Source organism: Rhineura floridana, chromosome 15, assembly GCF_030035675.1.
Source record: "Rhineura floridana isolate rRhiFlo1 chromosome 15, rRhiFlo1.hap2, whole genome shotgun sequence".
NCBI classification, from domain to species: domain Eukaryota; kingdom Metazoa; phylum Chordata; class Lepidosauria; order Squamata; family Rhineuridae; genus Rhineura; species Rhineura floridana.
In genome coordinates this window covers 29,903,131-29,925,235 of record NC_084494.1, presented here as the reverse complement: position 1 = coordinate 29,925,235, position 22,105 = coordinate 29,903,131, and the positions used below count along the sequence as shown (strand labels likewise).

The 22,105-nt window shown below is 46.9% G+C and overlaps 1 protein-coding gene across 2 annotated transcripts; it reads left to right on the top strand.

The window, feature by feature from the left end:
* The first annotated feature begins 5,683 nt into the window (after positions 1 to 5,683).
* ETHE1 (ETHE1 persulfide dioxygenase) lies at positions 5,684 to 19,474 on the top strand. 2 transcript variants are annotated; one of them, XM_061597187.1, is made up of 7 exons: positions 5,684 to 5,911; positions 11,034 to 11,178; positions 11,931 to 12,079; positions 13,791 to 13,920; positions 16,642 to 16,731; positions 17,806 to 17,922; positions 18,929 to 19,474. In XM_061597187.1, exons 1-7 carry the CDS (start codon positions 5,762 to 5,764, stop codon positions 18,979 to 18,981), a joined length of 834 nt encoding a protein of 277 aa, XP_061453171.1. In that variant the 5' UTR covers positions 5,684 to 5,761; the 3' UTR covers positions 18,982 to 19,474. The 2 variants fall into 2 exon arrangements, with proteins under 2 accessions (XP_061453171.1, XP_061453172.1); XM_061597188.1 differs by lacking the exon at positions 11,034 to 11,178 and having other exon boundaries at positions 5,687 to 5,911.
* Positions 19,475 to 22,105: the final 2,631 nt, after the last annotated feature.

Genomic DNA, 22,105 nt, shown 5'->3' with positions numbered 1-22,105 from the left:
TGGCCAAAAGTCACTTTGTTATTTTAGGAACATTATGTATAACTTGGTTTTTCCTTTCAGTTGTTATGTTTGGTATATTAAAAGTACAGTTTATTCAAACAATAATTACAAATTTGATTTTTTTTTAAAGTTACACACTGAGCTACAGGCTGCTGAACTGTACAGAACTTAGCATCTCTTTTGTTTTGCCAGTTTATGAGGAGCAGGCAAAAAACAATAACAGGACAAGCCACCAACAAGACCCATTGAATACTACAGGAAATTTAATTAGTTTCATTTTCTGAGCTATCACTATCAGTTTCTGCTTCTTCATATTTGTCATCATATCATGGATTAAACATTTAAGGCTTGCCCAGATTGAAACAAGCTTCTATGCACTTTCATATGACATAGTCCAAAATTTTTCATTTTTTCAAAAATTTCAGGGGGAAAAAGCTTTGAGGAGAAGGGGAAAAACAGGTCTCCCCCCAAAATATTTTTTCCAGTCCTTTGCATCTCTCAAACCAATAAGTGAAGCCAATTTTTAGCAGGGATGACAGCTAGGCATTTTAAACTACGTGCTGACATTGGCCAGATCCTGTTCTGCCTCACATGCAGACATTTCCCTGAATAAAATAGGGAATTTCTGATTGCCTTATTTTTAATTAATTACATAAAAATTGTTGTTGTTGTTGTGTGCCTTCAAGTCAATTACAACTTACAGCAACCCTATGAATCAGTGACCAATAGCATCTGTCCTGAACCACCCTATTAAGATCTTGTAAATTCAGGTCAGTGGCTTCCTTTATGGAATCAATCCATTTCTTGTTTGGAAATAAAAACAGGGGGTGCTACATGCAAAAATAAAAAGGCTAAGTATATTCCTATATATGTCCAGAGCTTGGAAAAGTTACTTCTTTAAACTACAACTCCCATCAGCCCCAGCCAGCATGGCCACTGGATTGGGCTGATGGGAGTTGTAGTTCAAAAAAGTAACTTTTCCAAGCTCTGTATGTCTACTCAGATGTAAGCCCAATTGAGTTCAATGATTACCAGGTAAAGTGTGTATAGGATTGCAGCCTCAGGGAACAATCCTAAATAAGGAAAAGCAGCATAATTTATCCCGGATTAAATTAAGCAGGTGTAAAATACACCAGATCCAAACCCTGTTCAGGAGTGAGGCTACTGCCAGTAGTGCTGGCCCAAGCCAGCCAGAGAGGAAACAAGCCTTTAAAATAGAGTTTTGCAAGTGTAACTTCTGCTGCGTCGCCAGGTCATATGACTGAGCTGAATGGAGTTAAGATCCAGTTTAAGTACCCCCTTTCCGGTCCCACCCCTTTTGAGGGGGACTTATGCAAGCATCTGCTGGGTCTTGGGCCTTGGCTGAACTTCAGCCAGGAAGTATGAGGGACTTACACTGCCATATCTCCGGCTGATCCAGAATTGGGGTCTTACTTCATCCAGCTGAGCCAGAGATCTGCCAGATCCTAACTTGCTCATCCTAGTAGCGGATCTTGGGTTTAGATTGCTTCCTAAATCACTTTTTCTACTGTGACCGTCTGTTGTACTGAGTGTAAGACCTATGTGTGGTCTAATGTGCAATCACACTCTCTTCCTCCATTAAAAGCATCCATCCAAATAATGCAAGAAAAGCACATTTTTTAAAAAAAATGTCTTTTAGTTCTCAGGGTTGTAGAAAACAACAGCCTTACACATAAAAATGCAATTGGTGCAATTTCTGTAGTTACAGATTTGCAGCTCCCCACTATAATGATAAATATGTGCTCAGGCTATGATTAGCCATTGCACCAACCTGTCCCAGGGCCTCACCTTTCACAAACACCAGCCCTACCCTCTGGTGCTCGCACAGTGTCCCTGAGCCACAAGGAAAACTTCAATAACATCTACCTAGATGAAGTACACACTTGTTTTTTGCCTTGTAAAACAGAAACACAAAGTTGCTCTTTGTACAAAGGTTCACTATAACATGCAGCAGTAACTCACATTTCCTGCCCATAAGCTTCTTATTTACGGGAACATCTTTGCACACGGAATTTAAAGCCTGTTGGATCAACTCTCCTTTGAACTAGCCAAGTGTCCTTGACTATGTATATATATTTTTAAAGTGTTATTGTGATGTGCCCATATTGTGAAAGCGGGTTAGAGTAGCCTACTTCATGAGTGGAAGAATATACAGGCTTAACTATATTTATCCTGGGACAGCTACATTTTAATGTGGTGACCCAGAGGCTGGAGCCCCAAATCGCTGGCTCTGGCTCTTCCTCCCTTCCCGCATGTTTTTTTTTTTTTTAAATAAAATTTAATTTAATTTGATTACAGAATGACTAGGCATGCAGCAAAGCACGGTGCTGGTGGAACCTCAGCCAGCCAACAACTTGATTTGCTCAGAGGCCTAAATATGCATCTATATATATAAATTAGCATATGCAATTATAATACAACATTGTGTCTTGGCCCTGTGCCCTGAGTCATTTAATAACCAGCAATGCCCCTGTCCCTGAGACAGTACTGATCAGTGGGGACAGAAGGCAGGGGGAAAAGCAAGGTGACCCCTTCCAACAGATCAGCACCATCATAACACTGGAACAAATTCACCTGCAGCTGGATAGGCTGGTCAAGATTCCAAAGATGTTGCTATCAGGCAGGAAGGAGACTGAATAAATCATAGCTAGCAGCAAGACATATCATCCTGCAAAGCACGTCACAGAAGGTTCTTGATTCTCACTCATATGTATGAATGTGTTCATGGTATGCATGACTCTGTGTGTGCTGATTATAGGGGTGAGGGAGAAATTCAATTTTGTTTGCATTTAAAACCAAAACTATCAAATTCACATTTATTAGGGGGAAACTGTTAATATATATTATTAATATAATATAAATTAATATATTTATAATATAATATATACTGTTAATATAAATTAATATATTTTGTAAAATAACACAAATTTACATTATATTAGGAGAAACTGCTTGCAAAAATGTGTACATTAGTCAAAATTACATACAAAAATGTGTTTATTTGGAGAAATTTGCACCAAAATGCGGGAGAATTTGCACGAGGGTTTTTAAAAAAACTTTGAAATTGCTGCAGAAATGCGGAGAACTGAATTTCAGATTGAAAAAATGAGAAATGGAAATAAGCTAAACAGACAGATCTTTCGATCCCTAGCACTGAAGGAGCTACACTCAGCCAATTACATATTTGGGAACTTCACTGTCCAGTCAACCATGTGGTGGTTTCAATCTGTGTGCATCAGAAATCCCATATCTAGAATATGTTTACCCAGACAATGTAGTTCTCTCGCCATTTACGTGACTCATGGCAAGGACTTTATGGCTGATGGTTTGTCCTTGGGACCAAAGCCAAGGTTACAGCTTGTTGTTGGTAAACTTTATGGTTACAGCAGAATTAAACAGGGCTCCCTGGCACAGTGCCAAGCCTTGCATTCATAAAAATGGTTCTCTGCTTGGGGGGCAATACATTTAGTGGGGACAGGTGGAAAAGAGAACAGGGTTCCTGCACCTTTAGTAGCTGCATCGAAAAGGTTGCCACATGCTATCATTAAAGGTGCAGTAGCCCTCAATCTGGCCACTTTATGTACCTCTGAAACATTTCTGATTTTCAGGAACGCAACTCGTTACCATTCCCTTTGTATATCAGAAAAAGTGGGCTCTTGTCCACAAAAGCTTCTGCCATAATAGATCTGTTTTAAGATCATAGGATTCTTTAATGTTTTTGCTGCAACAGATTCAGCATGAGGCTGAAGTTGGTTGTTAGCTGTGTGTAAGAACAGTTAGGCATATATATGAATATCTCAAGATGTGTTATACAGAGATGTATCATCTAGCCTGGCCAACAGTGACTATGCAGGACAGCCAGGCAGAAGGGCTTTTCTCCCTCAGCTGCTACCTGATTCCTTTTTAACTTGAAATGTCAAAGGGCTCCTCTACATGGTGGTTTACTGTGTGTTTGGTGCTACTTAAATCTCCTTTTAATTTGCATGGTTCACATGATGTTACTTGGCAAAAAGAAGCTATCATGTATTTTCCCCCCTGTAAATCCGTACTACCGCAATCCACTGATCATACAAAAAGGGAAGAAAAAATGTCTTCACCAAGTATTTCTAGTGCTTGCAGACGCTTTGCTCTGATGGTTTTAGGTAGTGCGTTACTTGCTCCCCTCTCCACGCCCACTCCCTCCTCCTCCCTTCTTGCATTTCATTTCCTGTGGGCTATCAAGCAACTTCCAGCTGCTCTCATTTGTTCTGCTGACCTTTTTTACGGTGCTGCAAATGGTGCCGTTAAGTTTTCTTTTCCCCCTAACTTGTATGCAAAAGCGTAACACTGCTCAAAGAAAGATTTGTATTAGAGGGAGTGGAAATGTTAAATTAGAGGGTGTGGTCTTTAGGAAACTGCATGATTGATCCCCTCAGTGTGAATAGAAAATGATATGTTTGCAGCTGGCATTGAGTTCTTACTGTGAACGATGTACAGGGCTGGCACCAGGCATGTTTGGCCCTTGGACACCAGCCTGCCATGGGCCTGCAATGCAATAGCCCAACACACACACCCCATACAGGCAGCATAGGGCTAATAAGCCTGCCCACTTGCCCCACCTACCTCTCATGCCATGTGAATGATGTGCATGCATAGCGCACATGGCTGCCATCAACCAAGATGGCAGCAGGGGCATCAACCCCTTAGGGAAGCCCCCACCACCATCAGGTGATGGCAGGCATACACACACAGCATGCACGGCATTCACACTGACAGGACAGTTAGGTAGGGAGTGCATTTGGGCTTATTGAAGCCTGTGCTGTCTGTATTGGGGAGGCTGGGAGCTCCCTCTCCACAATCCGCAGCAGGGTCAGGTTGCAGGACCTGATGCTGCCACGGTTCATGGAACAGGAGTGCCACCCTCCCACCCTGAGAGGGGCCCTCTGGGCTGAGAGGGGCCCTCTGGGCTGGGTTGCCCTCTGGCACCAGCCTAACGGTGCAAATAGAAAACAGAGGTAAAAACAGCATCTTCATTACAAAGTAATGCTCCTGTATGGATAAGCACAGAGATTGAATCTGGGACTGTAGGGACTCCCTTCTTGATAGTCATAATCACAGCCCCCCTCCATTTTTTTCCCTGCTGGTTTGAGAATGAGATCCTTGTTAATATCTTCTCCCACAACAACAGACATCCCTAGGAGCCAATAAGCATGAAAGGGGCGGCTACTGAGAAGTGTCTTCTCAGTGGCTGACTCACCTCCTTTCGCTCTGACTGGCTCCAATCAGCAGGAAAGGACAAGGAAGCATGTCAGAAGACTCTTTTCAGAGGATAAAAAATTCCCGTTTCATGCTGATAGGATCCTGGAGACGTAGGGACCGACCCTGCTACCCAAAAAGTATGGACTTTAAGAGACTCTGGCCGACTACACCCTTGGATATGAATCCAATAAACAACAATAAAACAATAATGATCTTATCTAACTTTGCCTTGCCGCCCTGTGGCTTGTGCAAAGGGCGGCACAGCAACTCTCTTCATAAAGAAACAAAACGATGCCACAATCATCCGCCTTTACGGGTCCTGCAAGCCTAGTTCCTGCAGCAACTAACGAGAGCGGCTCTGCCCCTCTATCCTTTTCCTAGCTCTCTGTGCCTGCCCTTTTAAGGAGGCCCAGCGCCCAGTCCCCGCCCGCTCGTTCCAGCCAGAGAACTCTTAAAGGGCGTCGCTCCGCTGTTTTCTTTTCCTCGAAGTCTGACACGCCGCATGTCGCTGCCCTGCAGATGCCCTCCTGCTGCTGCTGCCGCGGCTCTGCGGCTCCTGGGCTGGCAGCGCGGCGCCGTCAGCCGGGCCAGCCTCCCGCGGCGATGCTACTGTGTCCGCGCCGCCCAGCTCCGGGGGCTGCTCTTCCGACAGGTGAGACGCCCCTGTCTCCAACCCCAGGGTGGCCCGGGGTGTGCAAGATTACACCCCACACCCTTGCTTTTAAGAGGGAGCGGCGGTTTAGAAGCCCGGGTTGGTAAAAGTTCAAGGAAGCACTCCTGTGGTCACTCCTCTCCTTCCTTCTTTAAATTCTGGTTTTGATTCGTTTTGACCCTCGTTCGGCCCTCGGCGTGGGTTGCCAACGTTTCCCTACTGCTAGGGCTCCTCTGCCTCTCTTTTTTTAACGGCTGCACGGCGAGCAGAATTTGAACTGGTGTAAGGCGCTTCTGTCCTTGCACTTACATGCCACGATGGGAAAAGGCTTTGCATTTGGATCCCAAATTCCTTTTTCTTTCCGCTAACGCATCCTGTGCAAGTACATGTGTGCTTGATTGCTGTCTTGATGTAGCCAGAGTCGGCCCTTACATTAGGCAGTGTGAGAGAGGACTGGGTTTGGTTGCTCGCTGTTCAAGATGACTGGGAACCACAGGTAATTCTCGAGCACATTCAAGCCTCCCCCTTCCCGAATACTGGGCACTGTATTTTGCAAGAGAGCTGGCAATTGCAGCTCTGTAAAGGGTGAACTATAGTTCCTAAGATTCTCTGGGGGAAGTAAAGTGCTTTTAAATGTATGGTGTGTACGCAACTCCTACATGCTTCAAGGTGGAGGTTTTTTATTGTGGGATCAGTGCTCTACATGCATGCAAGGTTTTCCCAGTGTCCTGTCCACATGGTGCCATTGGCTTGAAAATGCCAGTCCATATTCTCCCCCCTGCCAATTGAATCCCTTTGGAGGGAGGAGCAAACCGGAAGTTTTTTTTATAAAAAATTGCATTTACATATGCAATTGTTCTTAATTGTTTTTACCAATGGAATGGTATTTAACTGATTTTACTGTGGCTGTTTTTATTGTGAAATCACCTTGCGACACTATCGGAAGTGGTTCACCAACGGAGTCAACATTCTTGTCACCCACACGTTTGTGATAGCTGAATGACCACTTTGCAATTCTAAGCCCCTGTCTGGAAGCACTCCTGGTTATAGTGTGGGTTTTGTTTTGATTCTGTTTCCAGTGTTTGTTTTTGCTTCTTAAAGGCAAAAACAAATGGCTTTTCTCTCTCTCCCCCCCCCCCTTGATAGTTTAGCAGATTAACTTGGGGCATTTGGGACTCTTTCGTTCCCATTTCCTGGATGTCTAAATCTTCCGTCTAGTTGCCTGCTTTTGTGCATCTGCTTGAAAGTCCAGCCTGCTAACTTCCATGGGGCACCTTCTTTCCAAGTAAATTCCAAGTAGCCGTTTCAGGAAGGCTTTCGTTTGCTTTGAAAAGTGGGGTGGAAGTTCCTGAATTAACAAGCTGAAGAAGTAACTGCCCATGGAGTTGCATCCTAAATTCCTCTTTTTTCCCTCTAACGCACCCTGAGTAAGCACATGGGTGCTTGATGGCTACCTTTATGTAGCCAGAGCCGGTCCTTACATTAGATAGTGTGAGAGGGGAGTGTGTCAGATGTGGAAGCTGGGGAGCAATGGTGAGGTCTTGGATGACAGAGGTGTGTGTGCCATGTAGCCTCCATCCCCTAAGACTGCCTACTGCCGCAGGGACAGTGGAGGATTCTGTCTGGTCGCCAGGTTGAAGTAAGAGTCAATTGCCGGCCTAGTCAACTTTTGTACGCAGTATGTGGAGGGTGCCTTTGCCCCAGGTAGCAAAGTATCCTGGGCCAGCCCTAGGCGTGGTCACTTTCACTTCTTCAGATCTTCCTAATGCCTGAATAATGGCGGCAGTGACCAATTCTTGCATTGAGCAGGGGGTTGGACTTGATGGCCTTATAGGCCCCTTCCAACTCTACTATTCTATGATTCTATGAACTCTGCCTCAGGATGTGGGGTTGAGGGTAGTAGGTTCAAGATGAGGATCTGGCCTTAGCAGTTTGTGCTCTAGTGGGGAAACTGTTCCTTTCCTCGAAGCCTGGCACGCCTGATGTCACTGCCCCAGAGATGGCTCAAGGAAGCTGATCCGGAATGCTGGGATATACATAGTCCAGCCACATCCAGTAAGGTTATAGGCTCTCCATGTACATCACTTTATATATATATAATAATGTTATTAATAATAGCAAATATTTATTTATTTAGAAAATGTCTTAATTGCTTTCTGTCCAGAGGATCTCAAAGCGCCCTGGGCTGCTACTGGGAGGAAGGGCGGGATATATATGTAGTAGATCCAGTAGGAGCCTAGGTTGCTTTGAGATTCTCTGGACAAAAAGCAATTAAGACATTTTCTAAATAAATAAATATTTGCTATTAGTGGTAGGAATTTGTTGTTATTGTTTGTTGTTGCTGTTGCTATTAACTATTAAGCAGGGATGGGAAAGCTGCAGTCCTTCAGATGAGGTTGGACTATAGCTCCCATCAGCCCCAGCCAGCATGGTCAGTGGTCAGGGATGATGGGAATTGCAGGGCCATCCCTGCTGTAAAGTTCCTGGGAATTGCAAGTGGAGAGAGTGCGGTTCTGCGTGAGGCCACTGTGAGAACAGGATGCTGACCCAGATGGGCCTTTGGCCTGATCCAGCAGCCAGTCTCTTCTTGTGTTCTTAATGGTAATTTAGTGAATGTTGCGTTGCAGACTTTGCTGAAAATCAACTTAAAAATTGCAAGGATAAATGATAAAATAAATGAAATAAGCTTGCCCCAACAGCAAGGCTGACTTCCAAGTCCCTGTTCCTTGCCTCCACCTCCCCCAGCCACCACCATCAGAAGTATAGGAAATTGTCAGCAGGGCCTTTTCTGCTGTGGTGCCAAGTCTGCAGAATGCTTTTCCAAGGGAAGTGCACTGACCACATTCCTACTTACCTTTTTGGCAGGCAGTTAAAAAGGCGTCTTTCCCAGATGGTGCCGCTTCTTAATACCATGTTAGGCTGCTGTTGTGTGGTGTTCTTTTAAATTGGACTGCACACTCTTTTTGAAGGTTGCAATTTTCATGTTTTAGCTAGTTGTATAATTGTTTCACTTGTATCGTGGCCCATCTTGATTTTAAAATAAATAAAGTTAGTTTACAAGTGTGTGACATAAATATTTATTTATTGTAAGATTTCTTACCCACCGTTCACCATGAGGTCCCAGGGCGGGTTATGTACTGCCTTCAAGTCGATTCCGACTTATAGCAACCCTATGGATAGGGTTTTCATGAGGCTGAGAGGCAGTGACTGGCCCAAGGTCACCCAGTGAGCTTCATGGCTATGTGGGGATTTGACCTCTGGTCTCCCAGGTCATAGTCCAGCACCTTAACCACTACACCACGGGTTATAACAATATAATATACAATTATAAAAATTGCTGCTATTATAAAACAAGTGAACCTATTCCAGATTAAACATAACAGGAGAGTGTGTTGTTGATCTCTGGTACTGTTGAAGCCTGTTTAAGTTCACGGTTCCCTTTTCTGCCCCTGCTTGGAGGAATTACCTTGGGCGATTATTGTCACCATTACACAGCGGCTAGATTTTTGAGGCTATAATCAGTTTGATGATTAACTGCAGCTTCTTAACTCATGCACCATCTTGCTTGGATATATGGAATGCTGTGAAGTGAGTCCTATCAGTTGATCTGGGATTTATGAGCTACAGCAGAATTAGTGATAGGGACCAAGCAGGACTAAGATAAAGAATCCCTTACGAAGATCTGGAGACTTGCCAAATTGGCAAAAGTGACCAGTTATGTACCCCTGAGAGACACAGGGAGTAACTGGACCCATTTCAAAGATCACAGCTATCTCTTTATTTTGTACCAGCAGCCTCGTAGCAAGTGTTGCTCTGGAATTCTCAGGAACTTGAAAGTCAGTGCAGTTTTGAAAGGTTCAGACTGCCATCGTGATTCAAGATGGCGTCCAGTTGTATCCAAGCGTTGACAAAAACCAGCTCCTCCATCACAGGAACTGTCACGCACAATTTGGTGATGATCTATTAAGAGGTGCCCAAATGCATGGAGAACAGGCAAACAACTTTCCATACAATAACAGAGCTTGGAAAAGTTACTTTTTTGAACTACAACTCCCATCAGCCCCAGCCAGCATGGCCACTGGATTGGGCTGATGGGAGTTGTAGTTCAAAAAAGTAACTTTTCCAAGCTCTGACAATAGAGTAGCGGTTCCCAAACCTTTTTTCTCCATGGATCACTTAAACGTTGCTGAGAGTCTTGGTGGATCATTTAAACGTTTTTTTTTCCTCCCTGAATGTTGTAGCAATTGTAATGCAGTGGTGCTGTATGATTTTTAACTGTATCTCTACTGCTTCTTTTCCATAGAATTCTACAGAATTCAAATTGTTCTTAACAGACATACCGCAGATGACCTGAATGAAGACTGTTTGGGAACCCCCGTAGCAGAAAATTCCAAATATAATTTGGATTGTTTTAGTTAGCTAACACGTTTTATAAACAGCTTAATTTTTTTTAAATCTAAGCAGTTTACATAAAAGTCTTTATGAGTATTTTACACAGTTGAAATTTAAAAGCAAATATACGTTATTAAATTACTAATATTACAGATGAAATCAACAGAGTTAAAAACAAGGGTGCATAATAAAAATCACAGATCTAGGTAGGCTTGCCAAAACAAACAGAAAGCTTTTAGCAGGTCCCTAAAACAACAGAGCGAGGATGTTAATAGGCAGGGGATTCCAGAGGACGGGTGCTACTAGACTAGAATATGGACTCCTTACATATTGATGCACATAAGATATTTTTTCTATACTGGAAGTATATTTGTGACGTTTCTGAAGTCCTTTAATCAAAAGGTGCCCTGGGGCCAGGGATGAGAACTTCAGTTCTGACAGTAACTGCTAGATCAGGAGCAGGGAATCTCTGGCCTGCAGCAATCTGTGATGCAGCGCATGGGGCCTTTATATCTGGTCTGCCACCTTCTCTGTGTGAGCCTGCGTGCGCACGCATACATATACAGGTGCTGTTACTACGGGGGGGAAATATTCCATTTGTGTAAATGAGCATTTTCCCTCAAAGTCTAATTGGCACGGGAGGAAGGGCCTATTTTGGGGATAGGGGGTCATTTGACCTTCCCACCTATCCCTTTCATGGGCTAACCAGAGATCTTTTCCCTCCTACAAGCTCTTTGAATCTGAAAGCTTCACGTACACCTACTTGCTGGCAGATATGAAGACCAAGGAGGCGGTTCTGATAGACCCAGTTCTGGAGACTGCCAAGCGAGATTCAACGCTGGTGAAGCAACTAGGTCTTAATTTGCTATATGCAGGTGAGACAGGGTTCTGTTTAGCCCTGGATAGATCTAGGTAGTTGGAGTAACATGAAATGCTCCCAAGGCGATAATTCCCGAGCCTATTTTTCATCCAGGGCTGGGGAGTGTGGCCCTCCAGCTGTTGCTTGACAACAACTCCCATCATCTCTGCCCATTGGCCATGCTGTCTGGGGATGATGGGAGCTGAAGTCCAACAACATCAGGAGGGCGACAGGTTCCTCAGCCCTGTTCAAGTCTAAACACGGGACGGTGAGAGCGAAGGCTTCCTGGTTGAAAAGAAGAGAGAGGCTGGGTTAGACAGGGCCAGCCCTACCACTAGGCAGAATGAGGCAGATGCTGTGTGGTGGGGAGAGTGGTGGCGAGCTGTTGGAAGACACAGTCTGTGTGCCATACATGATCTATCCTGCACCCCCTAAACTAGCCTGGTATCTGCAGATGTGGCAGAGGATGCTATCTAGTTGATAATGTTGAAGTAAGGCTGGCTGGTGGAACTGGGAGAGAGTGCCATCTTGTCCTTCACCAAAATGCCTTGGGCTGGCCTTGGGGTTAGATCAATGGAGGGGAACCTGCTGTAGGCTAGACGCATCTAGGGGGCAATTCCTTTCATCCTTGACCATCGGTGATACTGGCTGGGGCTGATGAGTTGTAGTCCAACAGCACTGGGAGGGCCACAGGCTCCCCACCCTTGGGTCATAGGCTCTTGCCTGGGTGTCTTGCGATAACCCTCGTGATCTTTTCCTCCTTCTCAGTCAACACCCACTGCCATGCCGATCACATCACAGGCACTGGACTTCTGAAGAAGCTGCTGCCAGGCTGTCGGAGTGTCATCTCCAAGGACAGTGGTGCCTCTGCTGATATCCTCATCCAGGAAGGACATGCCCTCAAATTTGGCGCTTTTGTAAGTGACATATTCAGTGCACCGGGGAATCTGGGATAACAGACAGCTAACAGTACAAGGGGGACCTGGAACGAAACGTAGCACCGTACCATAGGACGTGGGACCTTCCCAGCCCTACCTGGAGGTGCTGGGGATTGAACTGGGGACCTTTGGCGTGTAGAGCAGGTGCTCTACCACTGAGCTGTGCCCCCAGCTTGGATTCTTCAGAGTCTGCTGACAAGGATGCCGGCGACGAAAGGACAGGGACACAGGAAGCTGCCTTATACCAAGACAGACCATTAGTCCATCTACCTCAGTATTGTCTACACTGACTGGCAGCAGCTCTCTAGCATTTCAGACAGAGGGCATTCCCAGCCCTACTTGGGGATGCCAGGGCTCGAACCCGGGGCCTTCTCCGTGCATAGCAGATGCTCTTCCGTTGAGTTATGGCCCTTTGCCTCCCACCTAACAGGAACACTCTTGTTCAGGGGTCCCGCCAGCCTTTCCCTCCAAAGCAGGGCATTTATTCCCTCCCCACACACTTCCATTTTCTTTTGCAAGAGATAGTTAACGTGCCCAGGGCTACTGAGCATGCTCAGCCCTCACTGGGCTCCCCCACTCCATGTGTTCTGAAATGCATGCCGATACCTCCCTCTTGCTTCTTGTTTTGGCTGCAATCCTGTTGGGCACCTACCTCCTGAGTTTGCTATTAAGGGAGGCGAAGAGTTCTCTTGCCTGCCCACCTCTCTGCATTCCCCCACTGCATCAGTTGTGTCTCTGCGAGAGCCAGTGCAACTCAGCAGAAAACTTTCTGGGGCTTGGACTCGAGGCTCCTGTTGGCCACGTGTTCAGTGTGCAGCTGCATGCAAGTCACCTCTGCAGTTCTTGTCGGTACAGTGGGTGATCTGTCTTGCAGGGCTGTGGTTGGTCAGGAGTGGAGTTGCAGCTGGGAATATGCCTTCTAGTAGAAACAGGTGGCAATTACTGCGGATGCTTTATTTAAGCAGGCTTTCTTCTGTAGCGGGGAAGCCTACTTTTCAATGCTAGGTGGATGATGATGATATATTTATATCCCACCCTTCCTTCTGAAGGAGCGCAGGGCGGTAAGCACATTGGTTAAGCACAATTTTGATGCAGATGCATGGCCCATTTGGTTGGTTGGTTTATTTAGTTCATTTATATCCCGCCCTTCTTCCAAGGAGCTCGAGGTAAATGAATGAAAAAATGAATTTGAAGGAATGAATGCGTGACTGAATGAGCAAATGGAGCTCATGATGGCATACATTTCCCCCTCCCCCAATTTTATCTTCACAACAACCCTGTGATAGGTTAGGGGAAGAGAGACAGTGACTGGCCCAAGTGAGCTTTATGGCTGAGTGGGGATTTGAACCCTGGCCTCCCAGGTCCAGCACTCTAGCCACTATACAGGCATACCCTGCTTTAATGTTCGCAATGGGACCGGAGAGTATACTTTAAGCGAAAATAAACTTTAAGTGAAGCAATTGTCTTCACTTGTACTGCATGCAATCACCACTAGATGGCAGTGGCGTCATGCCTATAAAGTGTACGTTGTGAAGCGCGCGAACGTTAAGCGGGGTATGGGGACGTATGGAGCATGTACATTATAGCGAGGCGACGTTAAGTGAAGCAACGTTAAGTGGGGTATGCCTGTACCACACTGTCGGTTCCAAGGCTTTAAGTCTCATGGCATGCCATCTTGCTGTTGCTGTAGGCCCTGGAAGCTCGCGCCACCCCTGGGCACACAGATGGCTGCCTGACTTATGTGCTGAATGACAAGGGCATGGCTTTCACTGGTGATGCCTTGCTGATCCGGGGCTGTGGCCGGACAGACTTCCAGCAAGGTATGGACTGGTTGTGGACCTCTGCAGTGCCCGGGAGACTGGTGATGCAGGGTGGGATTTCTTGTGTGGGCTCTGATCTGTTGGGGGGATCCATGGAATTTGGGCCAGACCCCTGTTCCCTCCACAGATCTACAATTTCCAGAGTGGTTTACCACACACCCTCCGCAGGGGACAAGGACCTATTAGGATGGTCCGCCCCAGATGCCTGATGGAACCGCAGGGTTTCCTGAATGCGCTGGGTGATTTGGAGCCTGCTGAAGGACGCCCGGTCGAAGCTCTGGTGACGGAGTGGAACAGGGAGATTACTGGAGCTTTGGATCGGGTGGCTCCGAAACATCGTCTCCCCCTGAATAGAACTCAGACAGCACCCTGGTACACACCACGGTTGCAGGGTCTGAGACAGGAGGTGAGACGACTTGAGCGCCGGTGGCGGAAATCTCGCACTGAAGACGACCGGACACTGGTTAGAGCAGCAATAGCAGCCTACCAAGTGGCAACAAAGGCAACCAAGAGGGAGTTCTTTGCTGCCTCTATTGCGTCAGCAGAGTGTTGTCCCAGGAGATTGTTCCAAGTGGTCCGAAGCCTGGTCGGTCCAGTTGCGCAGGAACCCATGGAGCAATCCAAAATCTCCTGTGACATTTTTGCTAAACACTTTGCTGATAAAATCGAGCGCCTGAACACGATTCCGTTCGCCGTGGATACAGGAAGTGGGCCAGGGTCGGCCAGTTGCATTCCGGTCCGGTGGGATCAGTTCCGGCCTCTTCCCTCTGAGGAAGTGAACAAGGTGCTCAGTACTGTGAAGCCAACCACCTGCCTGCTTGATCCTTGCCCTTCGTGGCTTATTATAAGTTGCAAAGAGAGACTGAGCGAAGGGATCAAGGCAGTGGTAAATGCATCCTTGAAAGAGGGTGCTATGCCATCAGCCCTCAAGGAGGCGGTGATAAAGCCCATCTTGAAAAAACCCTCCTTGGATCCCCAAGAGTTGAATAACTTCCGCCCAGTCTCTAACTTACCATTCTTGGGCAAGGTGATTGAGCGAGTGGTGGCCAAACAGTTACAGACACATTTGGAGGAAACGGATTATTTAGATCCATTCCAATCGGGCTTTAGGACTGGGCATGAAACTGAAACAGCCTTGGTCACTCTGGTGGATGATATGAGGAGGGCGTTGGATAGGGGAGAATATACCTTCTTCGTCCTCCTAGATCTCTCAGCGGCTTTTGACACCGTTGACCACGGTATCCTGTTGGACCGCCTGGGGGAATTGGGAATGGGGGGCACTGTTTTACAGTGGTTCCATTCCTATCTCTCAGGTAGACACCAGCGGGTGGCTTTGGGAGATGAGGTTTTGGACCCTTGGCCTCTTAATTGTGGGGTGCCACAGGGTTCCATCCTCTCTCCCATGCTGTTTAACATCTATGTGAAACCGCTGGGGGCTATCATCAGGAGTTTTGGGCTGAAGTGTCACCAATATGTGGATGACACTCAGCTCTATCTCTCATTTAAGTCCTCACCAGAGTTGGCTGTGAATACCATGTCCAAGTGCCTGGAGGCCGTAAGTGGATGGATGAGAGAGAACAGGCTGAAGCTGAATCCTGATAAGACCGAGGTGTTGCTTGTGGGAGACAGAGGGAGGTTGGGCATTACGGACCTGATGCTTAATGGGGTGAGACTGCCGCTGCAGGACCAGGTCCGCAGCCTCGGGGTCATTTTGGACTCCAGGCTGTCCATGGAGGCTCAGGTCTCGGCGGTGAGTCGGGCAGCCTGGTATCAATTACATCTGATATGGAGGCTGCAACCCTACCTCCCTGTTCATCTTCTCCCACAGGTGATATATGTCCTTGTCTCCTCTCACCTAGACTACTGTAATGCGCTCTACGTGGGGTTACCCTTGAAAATGGTCCGGAAATTACAGCTGGTACAAAATGCGGCGGCGCGCTTGATTAAGCATGGTCGTCGTTGTGACCATGTCACGCCAGTATTAATAGACCTTCACTGGTTACCAGTTGTTTACCGGGCCCAATTCAAGGTGTTGGTGTTGACCTTTAAAGCCCTCTACGGTTTCGGCCCAGTCTATCTGAAGGAGCGCCTCCAGAATCACCAATTATGCCGCCTGACAAGATCAGCCTCGCAAGACCTTCTCTCGGTCCCACCAGTTAAAACAGCTAAACTGGTGCGGACCAGAGAGAGGGCCTTTTCGATCGTGGCCCCCACCCTCTGGAATTCCCTTCCTCTCGATCTCCGACATGCTCCCTCCCTGACAGGTTTTCGCAAAGGCTTAAAGACCTGGCTATTCAGGCGGGCCTATGGAATGGGGGAGGATTGATTTTTATGTGGTTTTAACTGGAATTGTTTTAAATTGATTATGATTATGTTATTGGTTTATTATGCTGTATACTATGTATTGTTTTTATCATTGTAAGTCGCCTAGAGTGTCCACTAACCTGGACAGATAGGCGACCAACAAATAAAATTTATTATTATTATCAGTCCCTCTTCCCAGGGAACTCTGTGAATTGTACCTCTGTAACAGACAAACTGCAGTTCCCGGGATTCTTAACAAACGGTAGTTTCCGGGATTCTTTGGGGGAAGCCATTACTGTTAAAATGGCATGATAGTGCTTTAAATGTATGATGCAGATGTGGCCCTAGAGAGCCAGTTTGCAAACAGAATAGAGGTTGCAGGAATTTAGCTCAGCCGGGCTCCATCTGTCATCCTAGGCAACCCAGAGGCCCTATATCGGTCAGTCCATGAGAAGATCTTCACGCTCCCTGGCCACTGCCTAGTCTACCCTGCCCATGACTATACTGGTAAGTTGGGGTCCTCGTGCAATGCTGGAGCACAGCTGATGGTGGATGAAAAAGGACATGCTTCATTTTCCTTAAAACAGTTGGCCAGATGCTTGATTTGTAATAAATGGTTGGTTTGCGATTAGCTGTGTTATCTACATGGTTGGTGGGAATGCATGGGAGTGAGTTTTGTATGTAGATGATTTGCTAATTCTCTGTTCAGGCATAGCAGAACACCTGAACAGGACTGAAGTCTGTGACACTTATATGTTAAGTTCAGAATGTCTGCCTCCTGATGGAGGAAGACAAATTCTGCATCTCTGGTCCACGAGAGCTTCACCACGATAAATCTGTGACTCTTTACCGCAGGGATGAGGAACCTTCACCGGTGAGTCTAATTAGGCACACCAGGCCATTTTGGCCAAGTCAAGCCAACCTGCCCCACACCAGAGCTTGGAAAAGTTACTTTTTTGAACTACAACTCCCATCAGCCCTAGGCAACATGGCCACTGGATTAGGCTGATGGGAGCTGTAGTTCAAAAAAGTAACTTTTCCAAGCTCTGCCCACACCTAACATCATATACGATAACAGGTGTCAGGCAAGTAAAGCCATAGCTGAGAAGTGCTTTGAATACAAACTGCTTTCTGTGGAAAGAAAAAGTGCTTATTTATAAAGGAGCTTTCCCCCCCCCCTTTCCAGAGGAAGCAGTTTGGAGGCATTTTCCCCTCTGCAGAGATTTCAGAGGGATCCCTTTAACTGAGTCAGCTGATTGGTGGTTGCAGGGAACGTCCCAGTGTCGATCAACTGCCTAGCTCTGAAAGCGTGTCTTCAAAAGAGGTTGCTATGACCACTGATTGGTGGTTACAGCAATCTGCTTTGAGCATTGGCGAGTGTCAAATGTGATCTCATTATGATGTCAGGTGATTGACAGGTGCCCCCCCACCTGTGAAACTGGGCCTGCAGGGGGGGAGTGCAGGAGATAAGAATTTGGCCCACCAGCCGGATCCAGTTTCCCCACCCCATTTTATGGTGGCGCAAGACTCTGTTGCTGTGCTCGTTCTCTGATGCCTCTTCACCCCTTGTCTTCCTTGCAGGCCAGACTGTGTCCACGGTGGAGGAGGAAAGGACTCTGAACCCTCGTCTCACCTTGTCCAGGGAGGCCTTTGTTGAACTGATGAACAATCTGAATCTGCCCAAGCCCAAACAGATCGGTGAGGCTGGCTTCTGGTTCAGGGGAGAAGGGTAGAGTCGGAGATCCCCTCTCAACTACGAGCTGATATCTGTGTGATGGTCATGGCTTCCTCCAAAGGATCCTGGGAATTGTAGTTTGGAGAGAGGGTTCTGGAAATTCTCTGATTTCCTAGCTGCCGTCATAGCACTAACCCTTGTTGGGGCAAGGGACGTGGTAAGCAGCTATACCTTTGAGTCAGATCATAGCTCAGTGTTGTCTACCCTGACTAGCAGCAGCTCTGCCATTTTACATGCTGGAGTCTCTCTCAGCCCTATCTGGAGATGCCAGGGATTGAACCTGGAGTCTTCTGTATACAAAGTAGGTGCTCTGTCACTGAGGTACCACCATTCCCTTAAGGGAATACCCAGGGGGTTGGCTATTCCTGTGCTGGACTTTTAAACTACTCAGTCTGCAATCCCAAACACACGTACTAGGGAGTAAGCAGTTTACTTCTGATTAAGCAATGCCTATGATTGGCTATACCCCAAGGCTGTAATCCAGGTTGGGGAACCCATGGCCCTCTAGATGTTGCTAGGCTACAACTCCCATCATCCATGAACATGAACCATGCTGGCTAGGTCGGATGTGGGTTGGAGTCCATCAAACACTGAAGGGCTACAGGTTCCCCACCCCTGCCCAAATTCTTTGACACTTTCACTTGCAAGCAAATTCAGTTAGGACTGGTATCAGAGCAGGGGTAGGGAACCTTTGGCCCTCCAGATGTTGCTGAACTACAGCTCCCATCCGTGGTCATTGGCTATGCTTGCTAGGGCTAATGTAGTTCAGCAACATCTGGAGGGGCTAAGGTCCTCCACTCTGGCTTCTGAGTAAGCCAGCATAGGTTTGCAGTTCTAGGTGGCTGGCTGGTCTGAAGGGTGGGTAGCCTTGACTTCTTGCGTTCTGTGTTCAGGCACAGAGGGAAGGCGATTCCTATAAGACTCCAGATATAATATATCCTCTCTTTCTCTCACTCTCATCTGCTGCAGATTTTGCAGTTCCTGCTAATCTCAAGTGTGGGGTCCAAGATGTAGCTGCCTAGGTACGCCCTCTCTCCACACCAAGATCGTACTTACAGAGTCTCTGAGGGGTCCCCTGCAGCAATGTGATTGCTCCATGGTGTACAAACAACCCCTCTTACAACTCTCTGAAAGAAAGTGGCAGTCGGTTCCTTGGAAAGATGCGGGAGTACTTGATCACCGTAAACTCACTTCAGTTCCTGCCCTTCCTGCCCTGGTAGATGTTATGAAGAAGCATCAACCTCTGACTCCCAACTCTGCACCCTCGTTGACCCTGTTTTCTTTATCAGTTTGCACTGGCTGGACATTTCCAGCCCAACCTGGATCCCCCTGATGCCCTTTCAAATTTGCACTGTGTTGAGATTTCTCTCGGGCCTTGAGACTCCTTCCCTGAATCAGAAGGCAGAGGGAGCCCCTTGCACTGGGAATGTTTTGAAACTCAGGGTAGGTGGGAGGGGGATGAGTGGGCATGAAAACTCTTGTTGCTGATTAAATAAAATGCTGCTGTTAGCTGGCTACCTGGCTGGTTTGGGCTGTGACTCTCTGATCAGGGCAGGATTAATGGGAAAGCAAAGTACGCTCTAGAGCTGAAGGGGTGGGAAACCTGTGGCCTTCCAGAAGTTGTATCCACGCCGTACATTTGAAGTACATGGCTTCTCCCCCCAAATCTTAGGAACTGTAGTTTATTAAAGTGCTGGGAATTGTAGTTACATCCCCCTAAAAGATCCAGTTGCTGACTAAGCCACACAACTGCCTCCAAAGAATCCTGGGAACTGTAGTTTAAGATGCTGGGAACTTACCTCTGTGACGGGGTAAGCTTTAGTTCCCAGGGTTCTTTGGGGGGAAGCAGTGTGTTTTAAATGTAGGTCACCATCCACACTATACAATTCCCATCATCCCTGCTGATGGGAGTTGTAGTCCAAGAACATGAGCTCATCTAGTCCGGCATCCTATTCCCACAGTGGCCAACCTCATCTCTCTAAGAAGCCCGCAAGCAGCGCACTCCTGACTTGTGATTTGCAGCAACTGGCATTCAAAGGCATACTGCATTTGACAATAGATGCAGAACACAACCATCATGGCTGGTAGCCATTGATAGCCTTATCCACCATGAATACCACTTGTGTACTGAGAAACCATCAGGCAGGGCCAAACTGGAGCTGATGTCAATTGCATGAATGCACTTGACATGCAAGGTTTTTGTTAATTAAGTAGCCTCTTCGGCGAAGGAGATATTGAGACCCTAAGGCTGGAGAGTGTAGCCTTATCCACCCATGAATTTGTTTAATCTTTTAAAGCTGTCCAAGTTGGTGACTCTAGACTCCAAGTCCCCATTCACATTGGATTCCCAGCTATGCTGTAGTGAAGACTTGGGTGTCATTGCCCAGGACCATAGGGGTTGTAGACCCCTTACTTTGGGGGGGGCAGGATTGCAGCCAGGTCCCTGTGTATGCACCAGTCAGCATGAAAGGGGAGCAAGTTAGCCACCGAGAAGAGTCCTTGTCCTTTCCTGCTGACTGGTGCATACACAGGGACCTGGCTGCAATCCTGCCCCCCAATCAGTGAAAGGAAGTGAGTCTGCCACTGAGAAGACTCTTCTCAGGAGCCAATACACAGACTCCTCTTTCATGCTCATTGGCTGCTAGGGACGTCTGGTGTAAAGGGGTTTGAACTTGGAGATTACATGGAGAACAAGGGGAAATGGAAATGGGCCGTGGCTGTAAGGGGGTGTGATGTGACTATCATGAAGGGAACCTGCACTTCTGAATTTGCCACTACACTGCTGTTTGGAAGTTTCCAGATCCGGAAAAGTTGCGGTGGCCACTTTGATCTAGGTGTATGAGCTAATTTAAACTTCACTGCAGCTTGGACTTTAAAGTGACTGCCAGCTTTCAACAGGACGGGAACAGAGGCTGCGTTTCCTCTGATAGCAAGAGATGGAGAGGAATTCAGGGACAGGATATGTAGGATACAAGGTCCTTTGATCTTCTTCTTTTGTAATTGACAATATTATAAGCACCTTGGATGAAGGGACCTTTGCTCATGCAACCCCATAAAGCATTGTTTATGTTGATGGGGGCTGAAATAAGAATCTCTGGTAATTACAAGTACCAACTCTTGAAGTCCCCCTTGAGCTGGCTTGCAGTTGCAAGGCCTTCCCCGTAGATGGCAATATTTCCTCATTGGTGCTGCTGTTCACTACTAATGTTGACAATCCAGGCAGGTTTTTTTAAAAGGCCTAACTACACATTTTGCAGAGCAGTGATTGGATAATTTGACTTCTTTCAATTATTTTTATGCTGAAGTAGCCAAGAGGGCAGGTACCTGTCTCCAAATCTGAGTGGAGCCACAGTGCTGGGGATGGGAATGTGCGTTCCTTCGCTTCCTCATCCAAGGTTCAGTTCTCTATGAATATAATTCCTCTCCTTTCTCAAATATTGACTCGGCAGCATTCAAACACCACAAAACTGGGAAAGCATCCGTGTCCGGGGATGAGGGTTTGGGGAGGAGTTCTAGGTGGTTGAAAAAAAATGATTTCAGGCCCAAAACGTTTTGAAATAATCCTTTCCTTGGGGACGCTATGAAGCAAATGGGATAGTGAGAGTAGGAAAAGTGCATACTGATCAAGGGTGGGGATTTTTTTCAGCCGGGGGGCCACATTTCACTTGATAGCTGCTATCCAGGGGCCGCATGCCACGGGAGGCTAGGACAATACCGAACTCTTCCCTGTGTAGGGTAGGCTATCCTCCAGCCACACCAACGTGAAAAGTTTTGATACCCTTGCACACACATCTTGCCATTTAGACAAGAGGCATCATTGCAGTTCAGAGACACCTTCTAGCCATCCAAATGCACTCAAGGAGGGTGCAGAGCCAGGGAGAGGCTTGGCATGGGCAGAGTGCCAAGGGCCATGTAGGCCTCGGGCGTTGCATTTTAACCCCAAGATACATATACACACACACTGCTTTTTTTTACCCTCATCTTTTTTGGCTGCACATGGCAACATTTTGTGCTGACACCCACATCGCTTTCCCCAAGCTATGAGTACTGGCACCTCATTTTTTAAAAAAATCAAAAAGGCTTGTTCTATCCATCTCTCCATCCATATATCTATTGCCTTACTACCTATTTATCTATCTGAGAGAG

Coding starts and splice junctions, on each gene's coding strand:
- ETHE1 (XM_061597187.1), top strand. CDS start 5,762: ATGTCGCTGCCCTGCAGATGCCCTCCTGCTGCTGCTGCCGCGGCTCTG. Junction 13,921..16,641: donor CCGGACAGACTTCCAGCAAG/GTATGGACTGGT, acceptor CTGTCATCCTAG/GCAACCCAGAGGCCCTATAT. Junction 17,923..18,928: donor GCCCAAGCCCAAACAGATCG/GTGAGGCTGGCT, acceptor CATCTGCTGCAG/ATTTTGCAGTTCCTGCTAAT.